The sequence below is a fragment of the Microtus ochrogaster genome, unplaced genomic scaffold (assembly GCF_000317375.1).
Source record: "Microtus ochrogaster isolate Prairie Vole_2 unplaced genomic scaffold, MicOch1.0 UNK39, whole genome shotgun sequence".
Classification (NCBI taxonomy): domain Eukaryota; kingdom Metazoa; phylum Chordata; class Mammalia; order Rodentia; family Cricetidae; genus Microtus; species Microtus ochrogaster.
In genome coordinates this window covers 2,935,209-2,953,904 of record NW_004949137.1, presented here as the reverse complement: position 1 = coordinate 2,953,904, position 18,696 = coordinate 2,935,209, and the positions used below count along the sequence as shown (strand labels likewise).

Sequence of the window (18,696 nt, the reverse complement as noted above, 5' to 3'; positions counted from 1 at the left end):
AAATTCAAAACATTTTTTACTGATATTAATCAGCACTCATCATCAGAAATCCATGATTACACAAAAGCTTGACTTTGTATGAGAATGCTACCCATTTCCCTTAAAAAATTCATGGGAACATAAATAATTTCTAAAAGAAATTTGAAATATAGTTATATAATTACTACATACTTGATACATAAATATTAATCTTTTCCTTAAGTCTGTGTTTCTCCATAAATTTTAACTTCATATTTTCTGAAGTGATTATTTGAATGTAAAACATGCCCTGAAGGAACATGTGCTCTAGCACTTTGTCCCTGTCTGTTCATATTGGTTCTGGAAGCTGTTAAATCTTTACAAGCTTGAATCCAGCCTAAGAAAGCTACTCTCTGGGGGTTGGATCTTGATGGTCTTTGCCCACTGTAGTTCTCGCGTGAGTTCTCTTCATGAATTGTGGCATGTTGCAAGACCTTGTAGCTGTGGAGAAGGCAATTCCAGCTTCTATCTTGGACAATATTGCAGTACTTCTTGAGCCAAAATCAGTTTCTAATTCCTGTGGTGTTTATAACATAAACATAAAGCTATGGAAATAGTGTGGCCCTGAAAGCATTATCACCTGAGCTTGATTATAAGACTCCAACTGAAAGAACTAGAAATTGTAGTGTGCATTGAGGTTGGGAAAACAAGCAGGTCTTTGAATTAACTGGCCAACCAGCCTGTATGACTTAAGGGGGTCTAGGACACTGAGAAAGCCTGTCTCTAAAGCACCATATAAATCACTTCAGAGATGTAGAGTAATGGGCGTCATATGGGGGTAGATGATTCAGGTGTTATGATAAAATTTCTAACAAAATTATTTTAAAGAAAGTCCTCATATAATTTATGGCAAGTATTAAGTGATTAGAACTAGTGTGTTCAAGAAAGAACTCATCAACTGGAACTGGAGAGAGGACTCAGAAGTTGTTCTTAATACTTGCATGACGGATCACAATCCTCTATACTTCCAGTTCTAGTGCATCATACTGTCTCTGTTTGCACCACACACTAATACAGTGCACAGATATGCATATAGAAAAAAATCATACACATTCAAAACAAAACAATTGCCAAGTGAGCTTCAGCTTTGAATCTCTTTCCTAGAGATGGCTTCATTAATTTGAGACTTGTTAAGAGCGATTATCTGTTTGCTTATTTTAAATTTCTGCTAAATTCCTTCACAATTTCAAATAATGGGGCGACTTTAGTTTTAGACTGCAAATTATTTATCCAGTCCTGTAATATGAAACAAAATCAAATATGGATCACACTTTTAAGGAAGTTGTCAATATTTATTTTGTTACCACACACATTCTGGTTTTGTGGAAAGAGAAACTAGGGCAGAAAGTATGGCTGCCATCTTGGAACACACATGGTACATATACTACACTAATAGAGTATGTACTTTGAAATACTAACCTAGCTACTTTCTTATTGGATGAATAACCTTTAAGCAGCACACATAAGAGGATTGCATGGACCTATTTTTAATAATCTTTATATAGCATGTTATCAACTTCTTTTGTGTCAAAATTCTATTTCATTCTACAAAATCCTTAAGCTTATAGAAATGGAACACAATACTATTCTTCTCATAGATAGACATCACACTAACTGTATTAACTGCTCTAAAAAAGACATTGAGATGTGATTCCTGCTCTCCAGGCCCAAATGATTAAAAATTACCCCAATTATTTTTTCTTTAAAATAGAGTTTGGTGTGGGAGGTCCTCCTGTCCATGTGTTGCTTTCATTGGTTAATGAATAAAGAAATTGCCTGGGCCTGTTGATTAGGTAGGCAGGAAAAAACTAAATGTCATTCTGGAAGAAAGGAGGCAGAGTTAGGAAAAAGCCATGGAGCTGCAGGAAACTGACATTGGAAATTCTACTTGGCAAGCCACAGCCCCATGGTGATATACAGATTAATAGAAATGGGTTAAATTAATATGAGTTAGCTAATAAGAAGTTAGAGCTAATGGGCCAAGCAGTGTTGTAGTAAACACAATTTCTGTGTGGGGCAGCTGTGAATAAGCAGGCCCTCCTCCTACAATAGTTTGAATATTATAATAAACCAAGATGCACAAAACATGTATGACCTAATGGTTGTAGAGAGAAATACCCTAGTAGTTTCTATAATTACAATATTAAAAATAATTGTCTTCAACTTCTGCCAAACAAGATGTATTATACCTTAAATGTAAATCAACTATACTTTCTTCTAGACTAACAATATAATCCTGTGACACATACAACTGGCCAAGTAACTTATTAGTGCAATTTCAGATCTATAGGTCAGAGGAAAATTCCACAATCTGCAACAAGACTAAAAGTCATAAGACAAGCATTGAGAGTGAAGTACGTAGCCTTTGGTATTACCATATGCAGTTTGGACCAGGTTACATAATGCAAATGTATATAATTTGTAACCAAATACTTAAAGGTTTTCACTAATATGGTACATTTCATAAGATAAATGACTTTATTTATTCAACTTCAACATTCACTCAATTTTAATAATTTATTTGCTATTTGATTTCCATGTATTTTCCAAACTTTATATTTGACTTGATGTACATTGGGCCAAATCATACATTACAGATTATATTGAACTTTTAATGACTGAATACGATTTTACTTACTTCTTATGCATAACCACTATTGTTTAAAAAAGCATCCAGAATATTTGCCCTTGCTCTGATTTAATAATGAAATAGTATTGCTCCTTTGGAAAATATGAACAACATAGTCGTTGCTTTTAAAATATTCAACGAGAGTCATTTTTGTAATCTAATATCGTTAGGAATGCATTCACCTGAGAAATTCTGCAATTTAAAAAGAAAATTTTTATTTTTATTTTTTTGTATTTTATTGGGTACAAAATATTCAAAGGGGTACATTTAAAATATTGAGACAAACCAGTATGTCTACACAATGACAAAGAAAACATTGTTATATAATTATTCTGTAGCAAAAATAATGCTTCAAATATATCAGTCTATCTAAGCTTTTTTTTTCAAGAAAGGGTGTCTATGTGTAGCACTGATTGTTATGAAACCTTCTTTGTAGACCAGGTTGGCCTTGAACTCACAAAGATTTAGCTACCTTTGCCCTCCAATTGTTTTAATTAAAAGTATGAGCCTCCATCGCCAGGCAATTCAAACCACATTATTGTTTACAAAAAAAGACTGCTAAGCCACCAACTATAGAAATGTTCTATTAATAGAACCTTGCAACTTATAAGAATTTATTATAAGATGAAAAAAACTTATTTTGTTTTAAATTTAATATTTTACAAATTTTCCTATGAATTGACATCAGGAAGTATGAAATATACCCATTTCATATTGCACTTCATGAAAAAAGTTTGCTTGTTTTAAATTATGAATTCTCTAATTTTCTACATGAAATGATTAAATAAAATAAAAATGAAATATGCAAGAAGTAATCAAAATATCGTAATAAGGTCAGGAGTCTCATCTAAAATAATTGTCAATATTATTGTATTTTGTGTCTTCATGGATATAGGTAAACAGAATAAAACAGGGGGAACTCTTGCCTACTCTGATATTGTTAGTAATTTTTGCAAATTGAGAATAACAAAATAAAAACTACTCAATATTATTATGTTAATAAAAAATAAGTAATATGTTCAAGTCAGAATGTAAATGATAACTACAGTAAGTGCAAATTTTCTTTCTTACCTGTCTTTGGTTCCACTGAAAAGTATGGCTGTCCTTGTAGAATACTGTAGACCACCCGAGCACTATTGCCATAGGTAGGATCATCAGCATCTGTGGCTGTCACTTGTACCACTGAAGTCCCTAGGTAACAACCAAAACCACTTTGGATTAAATTTCCCAAATATAAGGACTTTAAAGTACTCACAAAGTGTCACAAATTCTATGCTACATTTATTTATTAGTTTTTAAGTTATCATCATCTAGGAAAATGAGATATCAATCTAACACATATTTTGGTTAAACCAAGTAAAAAATGTTAATAAAAATTCTTAAAATAAATGTTATGAGAGTATGTAGGTAAAGACACTATGGAATGATGAATATTAGATTAAAAATCTCAAAACCAAATGAAATTGGATATTAGGTGTCTCACCCATCATGCTCAGGTGTGAAATTTTCACTAAGAGTACTGTTTTTCAGTCTCAAGGACCATTCATTAGACAGTGTCATAAAAAAAAATCTAATGCCCATATCAGCTCATTACTCAGCTGAGAGGGAAGCTGAAATCTATACTTTTGCTGTGAGTATGTGTTCCACTTAACTGTATATTAAGTGTTTACTTTATTACTTTATTTCCTTGATAAGTGTTCTCAGTTTTTGCTTGTTTATTTACATTTATTTATTTTATAATACTGAATTAAAATTTTTTACCAAAACTCTCCAAAGCAGAAAAATAATAGTGTTGTAAAAACAGCATTCTGCAGTATAAAAACTGGTCTCAAAGTGTCTAAATTACATAGGTGGTTACACATTTACATGCTTTGGACTGTTTTCTTTCTGGTTGTTTCATTCAATTTCAATGTGTTAGTTTTTGTTTTATATTATTATATTTTATTATTATCCTCTGAAAGCCTGATTGCTTTCTCTTAAAAAAAAATGTTACTTTCAAATCTTTTACCTCACTACCCTTTTATTTTTCTTAACTCAAAACATACATTCCACCTGCACAATTGGTCAAAAAGGGGGGCAATAATCAATGAAATAATTCCTAATGATATTTTGTTATACTCATATCAGTGCCTATTTTGTTTTTGTTTTTGTTTTTCTTCTAAGAGACAAAAAGGTGGTGGATCTAGGTGGGAAAAAAATTTGGGAGGGCCTAGAGAGCAAAAAGTGTAATTAGAATATATTATGTGGAAAAATTTGTTGAGTAAAAGGGAAAACAAAACAAAGTGAAAACATTTATTCCAAGTTCTGTTTTTCCACTGCACTTGGAATACAAGCTTGATTATTAGTTTGCTTATAATAATTCATATGGAACGTTAAATCTATTAACATCTTTATACTTTGTATACATTTTTCTTAATACTTATTTCATTAATATATTTTTGTCATAATTTTATTCAATTTCCATATTATGATATACCATACTAGTTCTATCTCCCATATAGCTGAATAAAAATTATGAAGTTAAGTTATAAAAATTGCTTGTACTTTTGTTTATTCTTTGGTAAACTTCAATGACTATGCCCTGCAGAACCAATATTGAATGGCGTGTATTTCTAAATCAACCTAAGAATTACATTTTACAGATTTGCAAATATAAAAGTTAAATAAATGTTTAGTTCATTATCACATTTAAATTATTGAATAGGTGCATATAGACACATATTCCTAAATGAGCATGAAGATTGGATGGGTGTATTGGTGGCTTTTTACCTGTGTGTAGGTGATGCACTACTGTGGAAGCAGTGGCCAATCATGTGCATCATTAGTAAATTACCATCCAGCTTGATTATTGAGACAGAGTTTCTCCCTGATTGGACCTCACTGAGCAGATTAGACTGAATAGTGAGCAAACCCAGGACTCTCCCTTTCTCAGCCTCCCAGTGTTGGGAATACAAGTCTGCATTCACAGCTTCTAATATAGGTCCTGGTATTGAGCCCAGAGCCTCCTGCTTTCATAGCAAACTCTTAACGGACTGAACTTTACTAGTAGTCTCTGAATGGAATGAAAAACTTCCACCCATTCCTAAGCTCTATAGCAATTTGGAAATTGTTCTACAGTCTTATTATCATTTATAAAACATATCCTAAAAAAAAAAACATATCCTAGTGTAAATTAAAAACAAGAGCGCTATAATGTTAGACACTGAATGCTTATGGGTGATGTACTGTATCAATCAATGCAATTATAACTATTTTATGAGAAGCAAACACTTTAGTAAGCTTTAATACATGTTACTAAATTTTAGATTTTATTGATATTCAATGTTTAAAGTTTGAAATTTTTGTTAATCAAGTTGTTTAAATAAGCATTCAACAAGTTTTAAAAGTATTTGAAAATAATTTTCTGAAACATTTTAAATCATTCAAATCTATCAATATAATAAAATAATTTGTATGTATATGTTTCTTGATATTGGAGTAAAATCATCCAAATCAAAACAGTGGTGCATTAGGTAATCTCCATAATAAAATTTTACATAAACATTATTAACATATTCCATGTCAAGTTTATTAGTCAATGAAAAATATTCCAAATACTAGTAAATAGAAATATGAAGGTCAATCAAATACATTTCAAATTTATTTATCAAATATTATTAATTGGGAAGAAAATTTCTAGCTTCTTAAAACCCAACAACAAAATCTTTTTTTTTTCATTGTATTAATACTGTTATTTTTGTCAAACAGCACCTGCAAGAAGCACTTTGAATGCATGGCCAGAATTAAGAATAAGGGAATACCTAGGCTTTGTCACAGAATGCATATCTATATATTATTGTTAGAATCCCAGCTTCCTGGTTTAGAACCTCTCATGACTACATGTCCTGATAATTCTCTCTAGCAGCTATAGCCATATAATTAATAAAGACTGGGTTCTAAATTGTGATGCCATAAATGGAACACTTACCTGTACAACTCCACCCCCGCTGTAAAAGCATCAGTCAAAGGACTGAATGAATAGAACAAGGTAAAGCATTAAAAATGGCTATGTGCTTTAAATACCAATACTATCTTATATGAGCTTCCTCCATTAAAACAAAACCAACAAATATTACCTGCTGTCCTATTTTACAGTCCTATTAAAAATAATTTATAAACATAAATTACATACTGGCTAAAGAAAATGATGTTGGAGAAATACTCTGAATACTGAGATTTAAAAGAGAATTTATATATTTTTAAAGTAAAATAAATAATTTCCATATTTTTTGTAATGGACAATTGCTTAAAGACATTAGAAAGGAGGCTTTTTATTATTTTCTTTTTATCTATTGCTTTATTGTTATGAAGAACCACTCATTATTTAATTTATATGTGAAGAGATTACAAAAGGTTTAGGCATTGGATATTTCAATATATGCAATGTAGCAGCAACCCTGTACTCCCTGAGGAGCCACCAGAAACCTTGTAACATCAGAAAGGGAATTGAACTAATAGAAAAGAGTTTATTAATTTGTTATTTTGCTTGTTTGTTTGTTTTCTTTTTAGAATCTCTAGAACAATCTGCCACTAAATAGAGAGACATCAAGAAGAAGAAGAAGTAGTAGAAGAAGAAGATAATGATAATGAAGAAAGTTGGAAGATCATACTGCGAGAGATTTTTTTAAAAGTAATTTGTTAGACATTATTGTAATCATATTTTTAAACAAATAATTATGTGATAGAAAGGAAAATGCACAAGCCATTTCTTAAAGACAAAGAGAGTTGATCGAATTGAACACTATAACATTAATATAAAATGTAAAAATATAAAATAACAAAATAAAACATCCCCTAATTTTCCAAGCAGATAAAAAGGATTTGAATGAATGAATCTTGGCTGTTAGTATGTCATCATATCCTTTCATTCTGAGCATCACTACACACAGACCAGTATATTTTTCAGATATTTATTACAAAAAGAGCATGCATTTTACTTACCCACAGGAGACATTTCTGGAACTCCTGCTGTATATGGACCATCCAGAAATTTGGGTTCATTGTCATTGATATCCTGAATTTTGATAACAAACTCAGATTCCGGTTCCACAGGCTTGTTGGTGAGTCTGTCCAATGCTTGGGCTCTGAGTGTATAATAGGCCTGTTCCTCCCGGTCCAGTCTCTTGGTGGCATGAATATCCCCAGTGTTCTCATCAATAATGAAAATGGAACTTGCCCCTTCACCTGACAAGATGTATTTGATGGAACCATCTCCTTTATCAACATCAGAGTGAAGCTGGTGAAAAATTCACGTGAGATGAGATTAACTTAGAAAAGAGTCAGCAATATGGAGATATGTAAATGTCTGTCACGCATGTCAGGCAGCTGCATGAGATTTTATTTTGCTTGGAAAGGCAAGTCGAGTGCTGATTGTGTATGGAAGCAAAAATGTTGTATTTTGAACAAGCTGATTTTTTCTTTCTAAAAATAGTCTCATTTCTAAACTTATTTCCAACCTATTCTTAAATTAAGAAATTTTTTATATTACATATCTAGATGGAAATAGGCATGCATTTAAATATATAAATATGTAAATATATCTATTTAAAACTCTCTCTTCATATATATATATATATAGCACTACCAGCTCAGTTTATTTGCCATATTCTATGTGGGCAAACATTACATACATATGCTTACATACTTGATTTGACTTCCATGCTGAGGTTTTCTGTACAATATTTGAATTTGGTTCTGAAATACTCATATGTATATATGGAACTCTTTCTTAGGAATTCTGCCTCCTGCCTCCCCAGCCTCTTCCCATTCACAGTCCACTCTATGATTAACCAACATGGATGAATGCCCAGTCTTTAAATCTGTTTCCAAAACTTATTCAGTATTTCAATTTTGAAGTGGAAAAATTATTGCTTCTGAAAGTTGGGATTTTTATTTTATTTTATTTTATTTTTGTTGACTTTTATTGAGCTCTACATTTTTCTCTGTTCCTCTCCCTGTCTCTCTCCTCTCATACAAAACAAAAACATATTAAAACTCTCATATAATAAACTCTAAGCTCCTAACTCTTAATTTTACCAGATGGTAAAATTACTATTAAGAATAATATACAGCAAAGTTAATATTCATTCATCTAATTCCAGAATTTTATTTTTGAACACCTTTGATTTGCAATATGTGGCTTGTGTATTTTCTATAACTATTTAATTCTTATCAATATTACATCAAAATACACCTATACCCAGAAACCTAAAAAAAAAAAAAAAAAACTTGGGATTTTAAATCAATATGTACTTGAGACTTTACTTCAGCAGTTCCTGAAATACTAAAAACTGTATTAGATTTACATGATTAACCCTAGTGTCAACAGCAGGGCAGCAAATTCTGATTTGCAATATATATCTGAATCTGACCCTGTTGTATGCCATAACATAATGTTGAACAGAGTAACCCTTGGAAGCAAAAATAATTACATATATTCCTGAACTTCATAACCCAAGCAACATGATCCTCAATCCATCATTTCAACAATTGTTCATTGCCTTGACTTCCTATCATCTTGGAATTTGTTTTATATGAACATAAAAATTCAATTTACCAAATAACAAAGCTTTGCGTTGCCATATAGAACTGTTTTTCTAATTTTCAAAGGATGAGTTGATAAAACTATGAAAAGTGGGAAATCACTTAAGATATCGTGGCAGAGCAATTTCATCCTTTGGTGATGTGAAGGATCTAACATCTGTCTTCTGCAATTCTGCAAGTGATTCTGCCTCACTCTTACAGCTGTGATTGAAATCTGCTGCAGGTTTTTTAATTCTTGATGTATTCTTTAGTTTCTTAAGAAATAGGACAAAATGGTATTTTGACTTGGGTTTTACACACACACACACACCACGCACACATGCACACATATATGTATATCTCTATATATGTACACACACATACATATATGAAGTTTTTGTGAGTGTGTGAATACTTGAATCAGGTATGTTACCAACTGATGAGTAAAGTGGAATTTCTTAATTCTCTCAAATTCTGAGAATTATTAATGTCCAGATTAGTAATTTATGCAATAATATATGCAATACTGTGCACATATGTTTCCCTGAATTTAAGAAATATAAACTTAATAAATATAATTAATAAATATAAATAAAGGAAATATAAATTAAGAAATATAAGCCTAATAAATTAGATCATCATAAATATTGCTTCCTTAATTTTATTAACATGATATCTTATTTAATATTCAAGAAGTCTTTTACTAAAACCATCAACAGTTTAAGAAACTGCTGAAAGAAAGGCTAAGTACCTGCATGACAAAGCATAAACTGATTTTTGAAGCAATAGAATGCAGAAACTCAGTGGTTTGTCTAAACATTGAGTCTGCATCATTTACAGATTGATCCTTCCCTTGGGTAATAGCTATTATCCTGGGTAAGAGTTACTGTGTTGTGCAGGAGGAACATACCAAATAACCACAGAGGAAATTTTGGGAACAAGAAGTACAACTGACTTTTACCTGCACACTGGCCACAGCAGAAGTTCAAAACTTTATGTTTATCTTCAGGAAAACATTTCCTGATTCACAAAACAGTAATTTCTTCGACTTGAAAAATAAACACCATGTAGAAGCAGCACAAATCAAAATACTTTATTATGAGACAAAGGCACATGGAGTATACTGTGGTTAAGTAACTCCTAACATCTTAATTCACGTTCCAGCTACTCTCCTAACCCTGCCTTCGTCTTGGCCTCTTGGGGGCAGCACATGTGATATGTTCCTCATAATTGCCATGAAAGTGCTGTGGAGCAACAGAGAACTTTTGGGGAATCATAAGACCTATTAGCAATATACAGATTGTGTTTCCTGATAAAGTTTTGTGTAAGTTACATCCGGTATTCACACTTTCTGAACCAATCCATATGACTCATTCAACTAATTCCAGTCAACTGTTATTTATTTTAGTGGCATGGTTTCAAAGTCATACATTAAAATAATATTCAGTTTTTATATCTTAAATTAACCCAATATTATTTTATATTTTATCATGAGGTTCATAGCCTACCTCCAGTTGGGAGCTACCATCTTTCTTCTCTGGTAGTTACATGGTGTCTCCCTGACTCTGCCTTCTTTCTCCCAGCATTCAGTTTAGTTTTTCCACCTAGCTCTACTCTACCCTATCACAGGCCAAAACAGATTCTTTATTTATTAACAAATAAAAGCAACACAAATAGAGAAGGACTTCTGAAATCAGAGAAGGAGAGCAACAGAAGAGAAATCTTGATAGAAAAAGCCATTATGAAGTTCAGGAGAAACCTACTGCTAGGGAAATTGCCAGGAATCCACAAGATGACACCAACTAATACTCCTAGTAATAGTGGATACTGTACATTCTCCTATAATTAGATTGACAACTACCATAATTGTCATCATAAATACTTAATCCAGTAAATAATGGAAGCAGATTTAGAGACACGCAGCCAAGCACTGGGCCAAGTTTCTAGAGTCCATTCGAAAACAGGGAGTAGGGATTATATGAGCAAAGGGATTCAAGATCATGATTGGGAACCCAAAGAGACACCTAAACTGAGCTATTGGGAGCTCTTAGACTCTGGACTGACAGCTGAGGAGCCTGTAAGGAGCACAAGTAGACCCTCTGAATGTGGGTGGCCGTTGTGTGGCTTGATTTGTTTGTGAGGCCCCTTGTATTAGGACCAGGATTTATCCCTGGTGCATGAACTTTCTTTTTGGAGGCTGTTCCCTAGTGTGAGACACCTTACTCAGCCTTGATGCACAGGGAAAGGTCTTGGTCATGCCTCAATTCAATTCTCCAGTCATAGCTGACACCCCATGGGAGTTTTTACCCTCTCTAAGGATAGTACTGGGGTTTTGGTAGAAGGAGGGGGGGAAGCAGGAGGTGGGGAAGGAGGGGAAATTGTGACTGGTATACAAAATAAATAAAAAATTAAAATTATATAAATAAATATTAAACAGTATTATTAAATTTTTACTTTTAATGTGTATGTCTCTGTCTGTCTGTCTGTCTGTCTGTCTGTCAGTCAGTCTGTCTGTCTGTGTTGTGTATGTCTGTTCATGAGTGTAAACACCTGAGGAGACCAGGAAGATATTTTGCATGCCAAGTTGCTGTATATAAAGGAAGTTTTTCAACACCTAATATCTGCACTTGAAACCAAACCTGAGTTCTCAGTGAAAGCAATAGCCGAGCGGTGGTGGCGCACGCCTTTAATCCCAGCACTCGGGAGGCAGAGGCAGGCGGATCTCTATGAGTTCGAGACCAGCCTGGTCTACAGAGCTAGTTCCAGGACAGGCTCCAAAGCCACAGAGAAAGCCTGTCTCGAAAAACCAAAAAAAAAAAAAAAAAGAGCAATAAATGTTCTTAGCTGTTAATCTAATCCAGCCCAGCAAATGCCATTCTGCCATTCTTTATTTGAAAAAAAATTATATAATCATCTATACACACATGGTATTTCTCTCTCTCTCTCTCTCTCTCTCTCTCTCTCTCTCTCTCTCTTTCTTTCTCTCTCTGTATGTGTGTGTGCGTGTATGTGTGTGTATGTGTTTATAAGTATGTGTTTCTCTGCAAATGCCTATTATAATTTAACATATTTTATATCTTAAAATTTCATACACTTATACTTACATGTTCATATAAGAAACATTAATTGGACTCAGAGTTCATTAATAGTAATTGTATGTGCTATTTTTCTGCCCATTTTCTCTAAACACCCATTCTGTATTTTAAACATTAGTTACCTAATTGTTAAGATTATGGTTTAATTACGTCATTTCCTCCTTCCCTTCCTTGCCCCCACTCTACCATAAACTCGTTTTTGTCCTCTTTCACATTTGCAATCTTTTTTCATTAATTATTGTTGCATGAATAGATTTATGTTTGTATCTTCAAAAGGATATAAATACAGCCTGCTCAATCTGTGTAATGTTACATATAAAAACAATTAAATGTTTGTAAATTTCAATATTTTCATTCAATGTTTAATATTTTATTTACTCTACTATAAATAAACTCATTCACCAAATGTTTTAGTACTATCACACATTCAATACTATCTCTCTGTCTATACTCAAATAATTCTCAAAAGCAAATTTTCTTAGAAAAGTACTAATATATTATTCCCATTGGTAAATATATATACTTATTAATATATCACATTACATATTAATGTATATATATATATATATATATATTAATAGTACTTGAGATGATGAGGACAAAAATTCACTGCTGTTATATGGTCTCACCTCAGCTTTGACCAGAAAGGTTAATTCTTATAGACTTCAAGGATGGGCAAGCACAGAAATCTGGCAAAGATTGCCTATGTGATTGTTATGATGGCTGTCTGTTCCACAAAATTTCAGTTTAAGTATTTATATTCTATTAACAGTTTGAAGGAGTAATATCTTTGCTGAGAATACAACTTTTGATGGATCAATTTAAATTGAATAGAACATGGCTGTACTGACTTAATTCATCAAATACTTGTCTCTTTCCACGTATTCATTCCAAATGATTCTTTCCCAGAACTGTGTTTGTACATTTTCTAAATATGGGATCAGTCTGTCTCTGTACTGTCTACCCAGCTTCACCTTTTACTCACTCACACAATGTATGCTCTTTCATGAAAGCATGATGAAAACGGCTCCTGTGACATGAACATAACTAGTACTTCCCATCTATTTTGAAAATGCCCTCCAATGAACTGTGACCAACTCACACCCAATTCTTTTACATACAAGCTCATTTTTACTGAACTCCGTAGTTCTGCTAATGTAAAATAACTGTTTACTAGATAGTTAATATACTCCATATGTTAAAAAAATAAAATGTTAGCACTAAACTTGGTAAATTCATAAACCACTTTGTAAAATAACAGTATTTGTATAATTTATCTGTTATTTTAATTTTAATAGCACAAGGGAATGCAAATAAAATCCAAAAGTGCTTAAAATATTTGAATGGCTGTCTTTGGATGACAGAATATCTATATTTTTCATCCATTTTTTTCCCTTATTTATTTTATAACTTGTGATTGTGAAGTCAAAGTAAGATTTTTGTATGGACATATCTTTCCAGAGACATCCTGGTAAGCATTACTGCACCAAGGATGTTAAATTGATTTCCTGAAAATATCAACTGCAAATTCTAAATATTCCTTAAAGAAGACTGAGGTTAAAAAGAAGATCAATATATTGGTCAAGTTTTCTTTTCTTCTTATTCTTCTTAAACTGTAAACTTGTGATCTTCCTTAAAAGTTTTTCTTTATTGATGACTCTTAGCCCAATCTTATGTAAAGCTGAGATAAAGAGGCTTGAAGTTCCTTGAGGAGTTAAGAGTACTATTTAAAATATTGCCTGTAGTATAATTCATAAATGCAAATTAGTTTACCATTTTTATTTGCTTCTTAATATATTCACAATAAATTTCATATTATATAATATATTTATCTACCCAAAATAGAACTATTGGATAAATTAATATTTATCATGACAATTTTGATATTCAAAGTGACATTAAATTATAAACTCACCTACACACACTGACTTACTTATGGGAAGACTAGCCATTATTCTACATTTTTAAGAGTTGTTTTTCTTTTAAGTTGCACTGATAAAAAATGCTTATAAACTATTAAAAGCAATTTTATAATTCTATTGGATTTGTGCTTTAGAAAATGGAATAATTATGTTGAGATAAAACATGTTAATTCTTTTCATCAGAGGACAATGGAACATACCTCTAAGATTCATAAAATTATGCCTGATTGAGACCAATATGGAACTATAGTGCAACGTTCTTCAAAAAGTAAAGACATATGCTCTTTTGAACAATATGGAGTTATTTAAATTAAATATTAACAAAATCATCTAAATTAATGTTCTACCATTGATTTATTTACCATAGACTATTGACTTTTAATGTTTAAAATAGTATATTTCTGATTGTACAAAGCCCTGCCAGTTACTTTTATTACATTGTTACAACGTTAATATCAGAAGTAGAGAAGGTGGATTTTCACAATAGTAGAAAGGAATTTATTGTGGTGTACATATTCAGATTTTCTTTTTTAATTATGACATTTAATGAATATTTTCTGAGTTACAAGATGCCTTGTAATTATCAAGCTGTTGAAGAAATATTGAAAATGGGAACATCAGCACTCAGGAGGCAGGCGGATCTCTGTGAGTTCAAGACCAGCTTGGTCTACAGAGCTAGTTCCAGGACAGGCTGCAAAACCACAGAGAAACCCCGTCTCGAAAAACCAAAAAAAAAAAAAAGAAAGAAAGAAAGAAAGAAAGAAAATGGGAACATGCATGTGATTTATTTATTTATGATTGAAGTACTCCAAAATTATAATTATCATGTGGTCCAGGATAATGAAACACAATTTGCATGTGAAGCTTCTTTGATTAAGATATTCTGTTTAAGAAGTTTAGTTATTAATTACCATACATAATAGAGCAAGAAACAGGGACGTGATTCAGGAAGTACAGAGGCAATGATAAACCTACCAAGGAAGCCTCATTTAAATCTTAGCCAACAAAAAATGGAAAAATTGGGTTTATCATATTGTATATACAAGGATTTTGCACTAATCCATTCAGGGTATATGTTCAAATTGGAATCTTAGTTATTTACTTAAGGGAATGGTGTTCCCTTAAGGTCAGTACAAGGAGTCACAGGTATGGATACTAACACCTGTTTGCTCATTATTGTATTATCTTCATCATCCTTAATTCTCAGTTGACTCATCTGCTGTAGACCATATTGTAAATTATCATTTGGACTTGAATGATTAAGAGAAGATGAAATGAAATAATGCCTGTGAATATAATACTGCAAAGCAAAGCTGCCTATTCATATTTATAATTATTATCCAAAATTACAACACAATCATCTGGCTTCTTAGAGAAAATGATCTTGCTTTTGTTTGACAATTATGTATACTGGGACCTAGAGTGTTCTTGCTCAGAGCTGAATAGTCACGCTACAGTGTTTTAATGAGGGAACAGGAAACAATGCTCAGAAGGAAAGCAACAGCCCATTTCTCACACAGTAGCATTGTCCCTGATGAAAACTTTACAATCTCACTGTATTTCTTACTGGATACCCAGGTTAGATCCAAAACATTTATATCACCAGAAAAAAAAAATCTTTCCAGAGTCTACTTCTTCTTGATGAACTGGAGTGGAGACATACTCCTCACTTTATGCAGATTGGGATACTTCACATACTCAATTCTGGGATCCCAGGGAGGACTGCACAGGGATCAGTCATCAGCTCCATGAGTAAACCAGAAGCAGTTAAAAACAGATTTTTTGAAAGACATGACCTCTTTTATTTCAGGAAAAAAAATGGTTCATTTTACCTTTTAAACTAGATGTAGTTTAGGAATTGTGTTAAGCAATACCATTGAAAGAATTATCTGAAGCCTACATCACTTTACCTAAGAAAAGATAAGAAATGAAGAAAAATGCTTAGTAATTGTTATAGTTATATATTCCATAAGGTCGTTACACAAGCATAAGAAACAAGCATTAGGGATGGAGCTAGAAAGCATCATATGAGTGAGGTAACCCAGACCCAGAAAGACAATTATCATACATATTCACTCATAAGCCGTTTAAAGCAAAGAAAACCAGCCTACAATTCACAATCCTAGAAAACCTAAACAACAATGAGAAAAAAAACCACTGGGAGTTAATTCATATAAGTAATTCAACTTTTGGCATGTTTCAGAATTACTAGAAAGTCATTCTGTGTTATTAAAAAACTGTATTCTGTGTCTTTAACAAATAAAAAGAAAAAATACTACCAACTATACAAAATGGGCTTTTCCTCAGAAATCATAGTGAAGGTCTCAAGAAGTGGGCAGGATTCTACCTGAAAAATCTTTTTAAATTCCTCAAACCAATAGTAACCTGAAACCCTCTTCCTTGTCGTAATTTCTCTGATCGAATTTGCCACAATAAAGAAAAAGGGAAAATAGAGTTCATCAGAAGTTCATTTAACATTTTGGAAAAAAATCAAACATCTATACTCACTGTAGAGGACATTGCCATAATGGGTCTGCAATATACTAAGTGAAAATTTCCAAATTGTGATATCTTACCATGTGAATTAAAATACAGAAGCATTACCACATGGTGGAGTGGAAATACAATGTTAGAATATGAATCCAAGGGAAGGAAACCAATACTTGTGTAATCTTAGAAGACACTTGGATAGCTCAATTCAAACAGAAGGATTAACATATGTCAGCTGATAACAAATATTGTCAGTGGTTGGAAATAGACAGCTATGACTTGCATGTTATAACACTGAACAAGAATGGTTGATAGGCAGACAGAACTGAAAAAAGCCCAATAGGAGTGTAGGCAGTGAGTGCAATAATCATTCAATAATTAAGCTTATTAATTTGTTTTTAGTAAGCAAGTTTGAAAAGCCTTACCACTTCCACAACTACCGACAACAATCACTACCTTTAAAGTCATTTGGTCCTGATTAACTTTTTCAACTCCTTGCATTGATGCATTGCACTTACTCCTTTTCCATTCACACACTCTCATGCCATCAGTCTCCACATGTAACTAATATCTCAACATGCATTTTTGGAGGAACCTGAAAAGCTACTCTGTACGTTGACTACCTCAGCAACTCAAGAAAAACACATTTTCTGTACAAAAGTCAATGCTGGGGCTTACAAGTGTCATTTCTCTTTCTGATAGTAACTATAAAACTACAATGACGTGATATGATAAGAAATTTGTGATTCTAACAATAATTTAAGGAAGTTCTGCAGTATATCAAACTTGATAGATAGTAACCCATAGTAGAGGACTACACTATAAACTTCTGTTTTACACATGCTCACAAATGTGATTGTTATATCAAACTTCATTAAGGGTATATCATTTAGGTTTTTTTTTTTTTTTTGGTTTTTTGAGACAGGGTTTCTCTGTGGCTTTGGAGCCTGTCCTGGAACTAGCTCTGTAGACCAGGCTGGTCTCGAACTCACAGAGATCTGCCTGCCTCTGCCTCCCGAGTGCTGGGATTAAAGGCGTGCGCCACCATCGCCCAGCTCATTTAGGTACTTTTATTGAACAAAAGAAGCAAAATTGCCTAGACTTGATAAACCAACCAACTTCCTTCATCAGAAACAACACTTGAGGGTGAGGCCATTAAAAAAAAACTAACACAAGCAGAATATTTCTCTATGGGCCAGACTGTCTCATTTTTCTGAATCAAACTATTAAACATGCAATTAGATATTAACCAATGACCTAATGAAAGAATGATACAGTACATCTGATGAAAAAATTCTATTGTATTGAGGAGCTGATTTGAAAGATAGTGAGAAATAGGTTCATTAACTTAATGTCAAAAGAAAAAAAATGTATCTATATAGAATTTTGTCAACAATTTGCTAAAACTATAAAAAAATAAAAAACCTGTAGCATGAGAGCCTGCCTGTTGGAGTTTCTGTTTTGCCCAGTTCCCGCAGTCATTATGTCCCAAAGAAAAATCACACAGAGTTCTAAATATGTTATAAACTGATTGGCCTATTAGCTCATACTTCATATTAGCTCTTATAACTTATATTAACCCACTATTTGTATCTATTTTAGCCACATGGCTCAGTACCATTTTCAGTGGGGCAGGTCACATCCTGCTTCTTCAGTGTTTGGACATTACTGCAGGAAGAGCTTCTGTTCTCATTGCCCCACCTATACTTCCTGTCTGGTTTTCCTGCCTATACTTCCTGCCTGGCTACCGGCCAATCAGCATTTATTTAAAATATAATTGACAGAATATAGAATTGTCCCGCACCAAGAACAGCTAAAAAAATCTCTGGGGTAACTTTAAAAATCTCTAAAACTTCCTAAATGAATAAATAAATAAATCAAGTTCAGGAGCTACAGTCTTCCCTGAGACTGATAATTAATTGTCTCATCCAAAATACAGCAAGGTGGATGAATAGACTCACAGTCCAACTTGAGTGATATA

At 32.7% G+C, this 18,696-nt stretch overlaps 1 protein-coding gene across 3 annotated transcripts in view; it reads right to left on the bottom strand.

The window, feature by feature from the left end:
- The window catches only part of Cdh7 (cadherin 7), a 162,797-nt gene that overhangs the window by 91,943 nt on the left and 52,158 nt on the right, over window positions 1-18,696 (bottom strand). For all 3 annotated transcript variants that reach the window (XM_005368741.3, XM_026790049.1, XM_026790048.1), the window contains 2 exons: window positions 7,628-7,922; window positions 3,719-3,838 (listed from right to left, as the gene is read on the bottom strand). In XM_005368741.3, coding sequence (XP_005368798.1) covers window positions 3,719-3,838; window positions 7,628-7,922 — 415 coding nt within the window. The remainder of the gene's footprint in view (window positions 1-3,718; window positions 3,839-7,627; window positions 7,923-18,696) is intronic.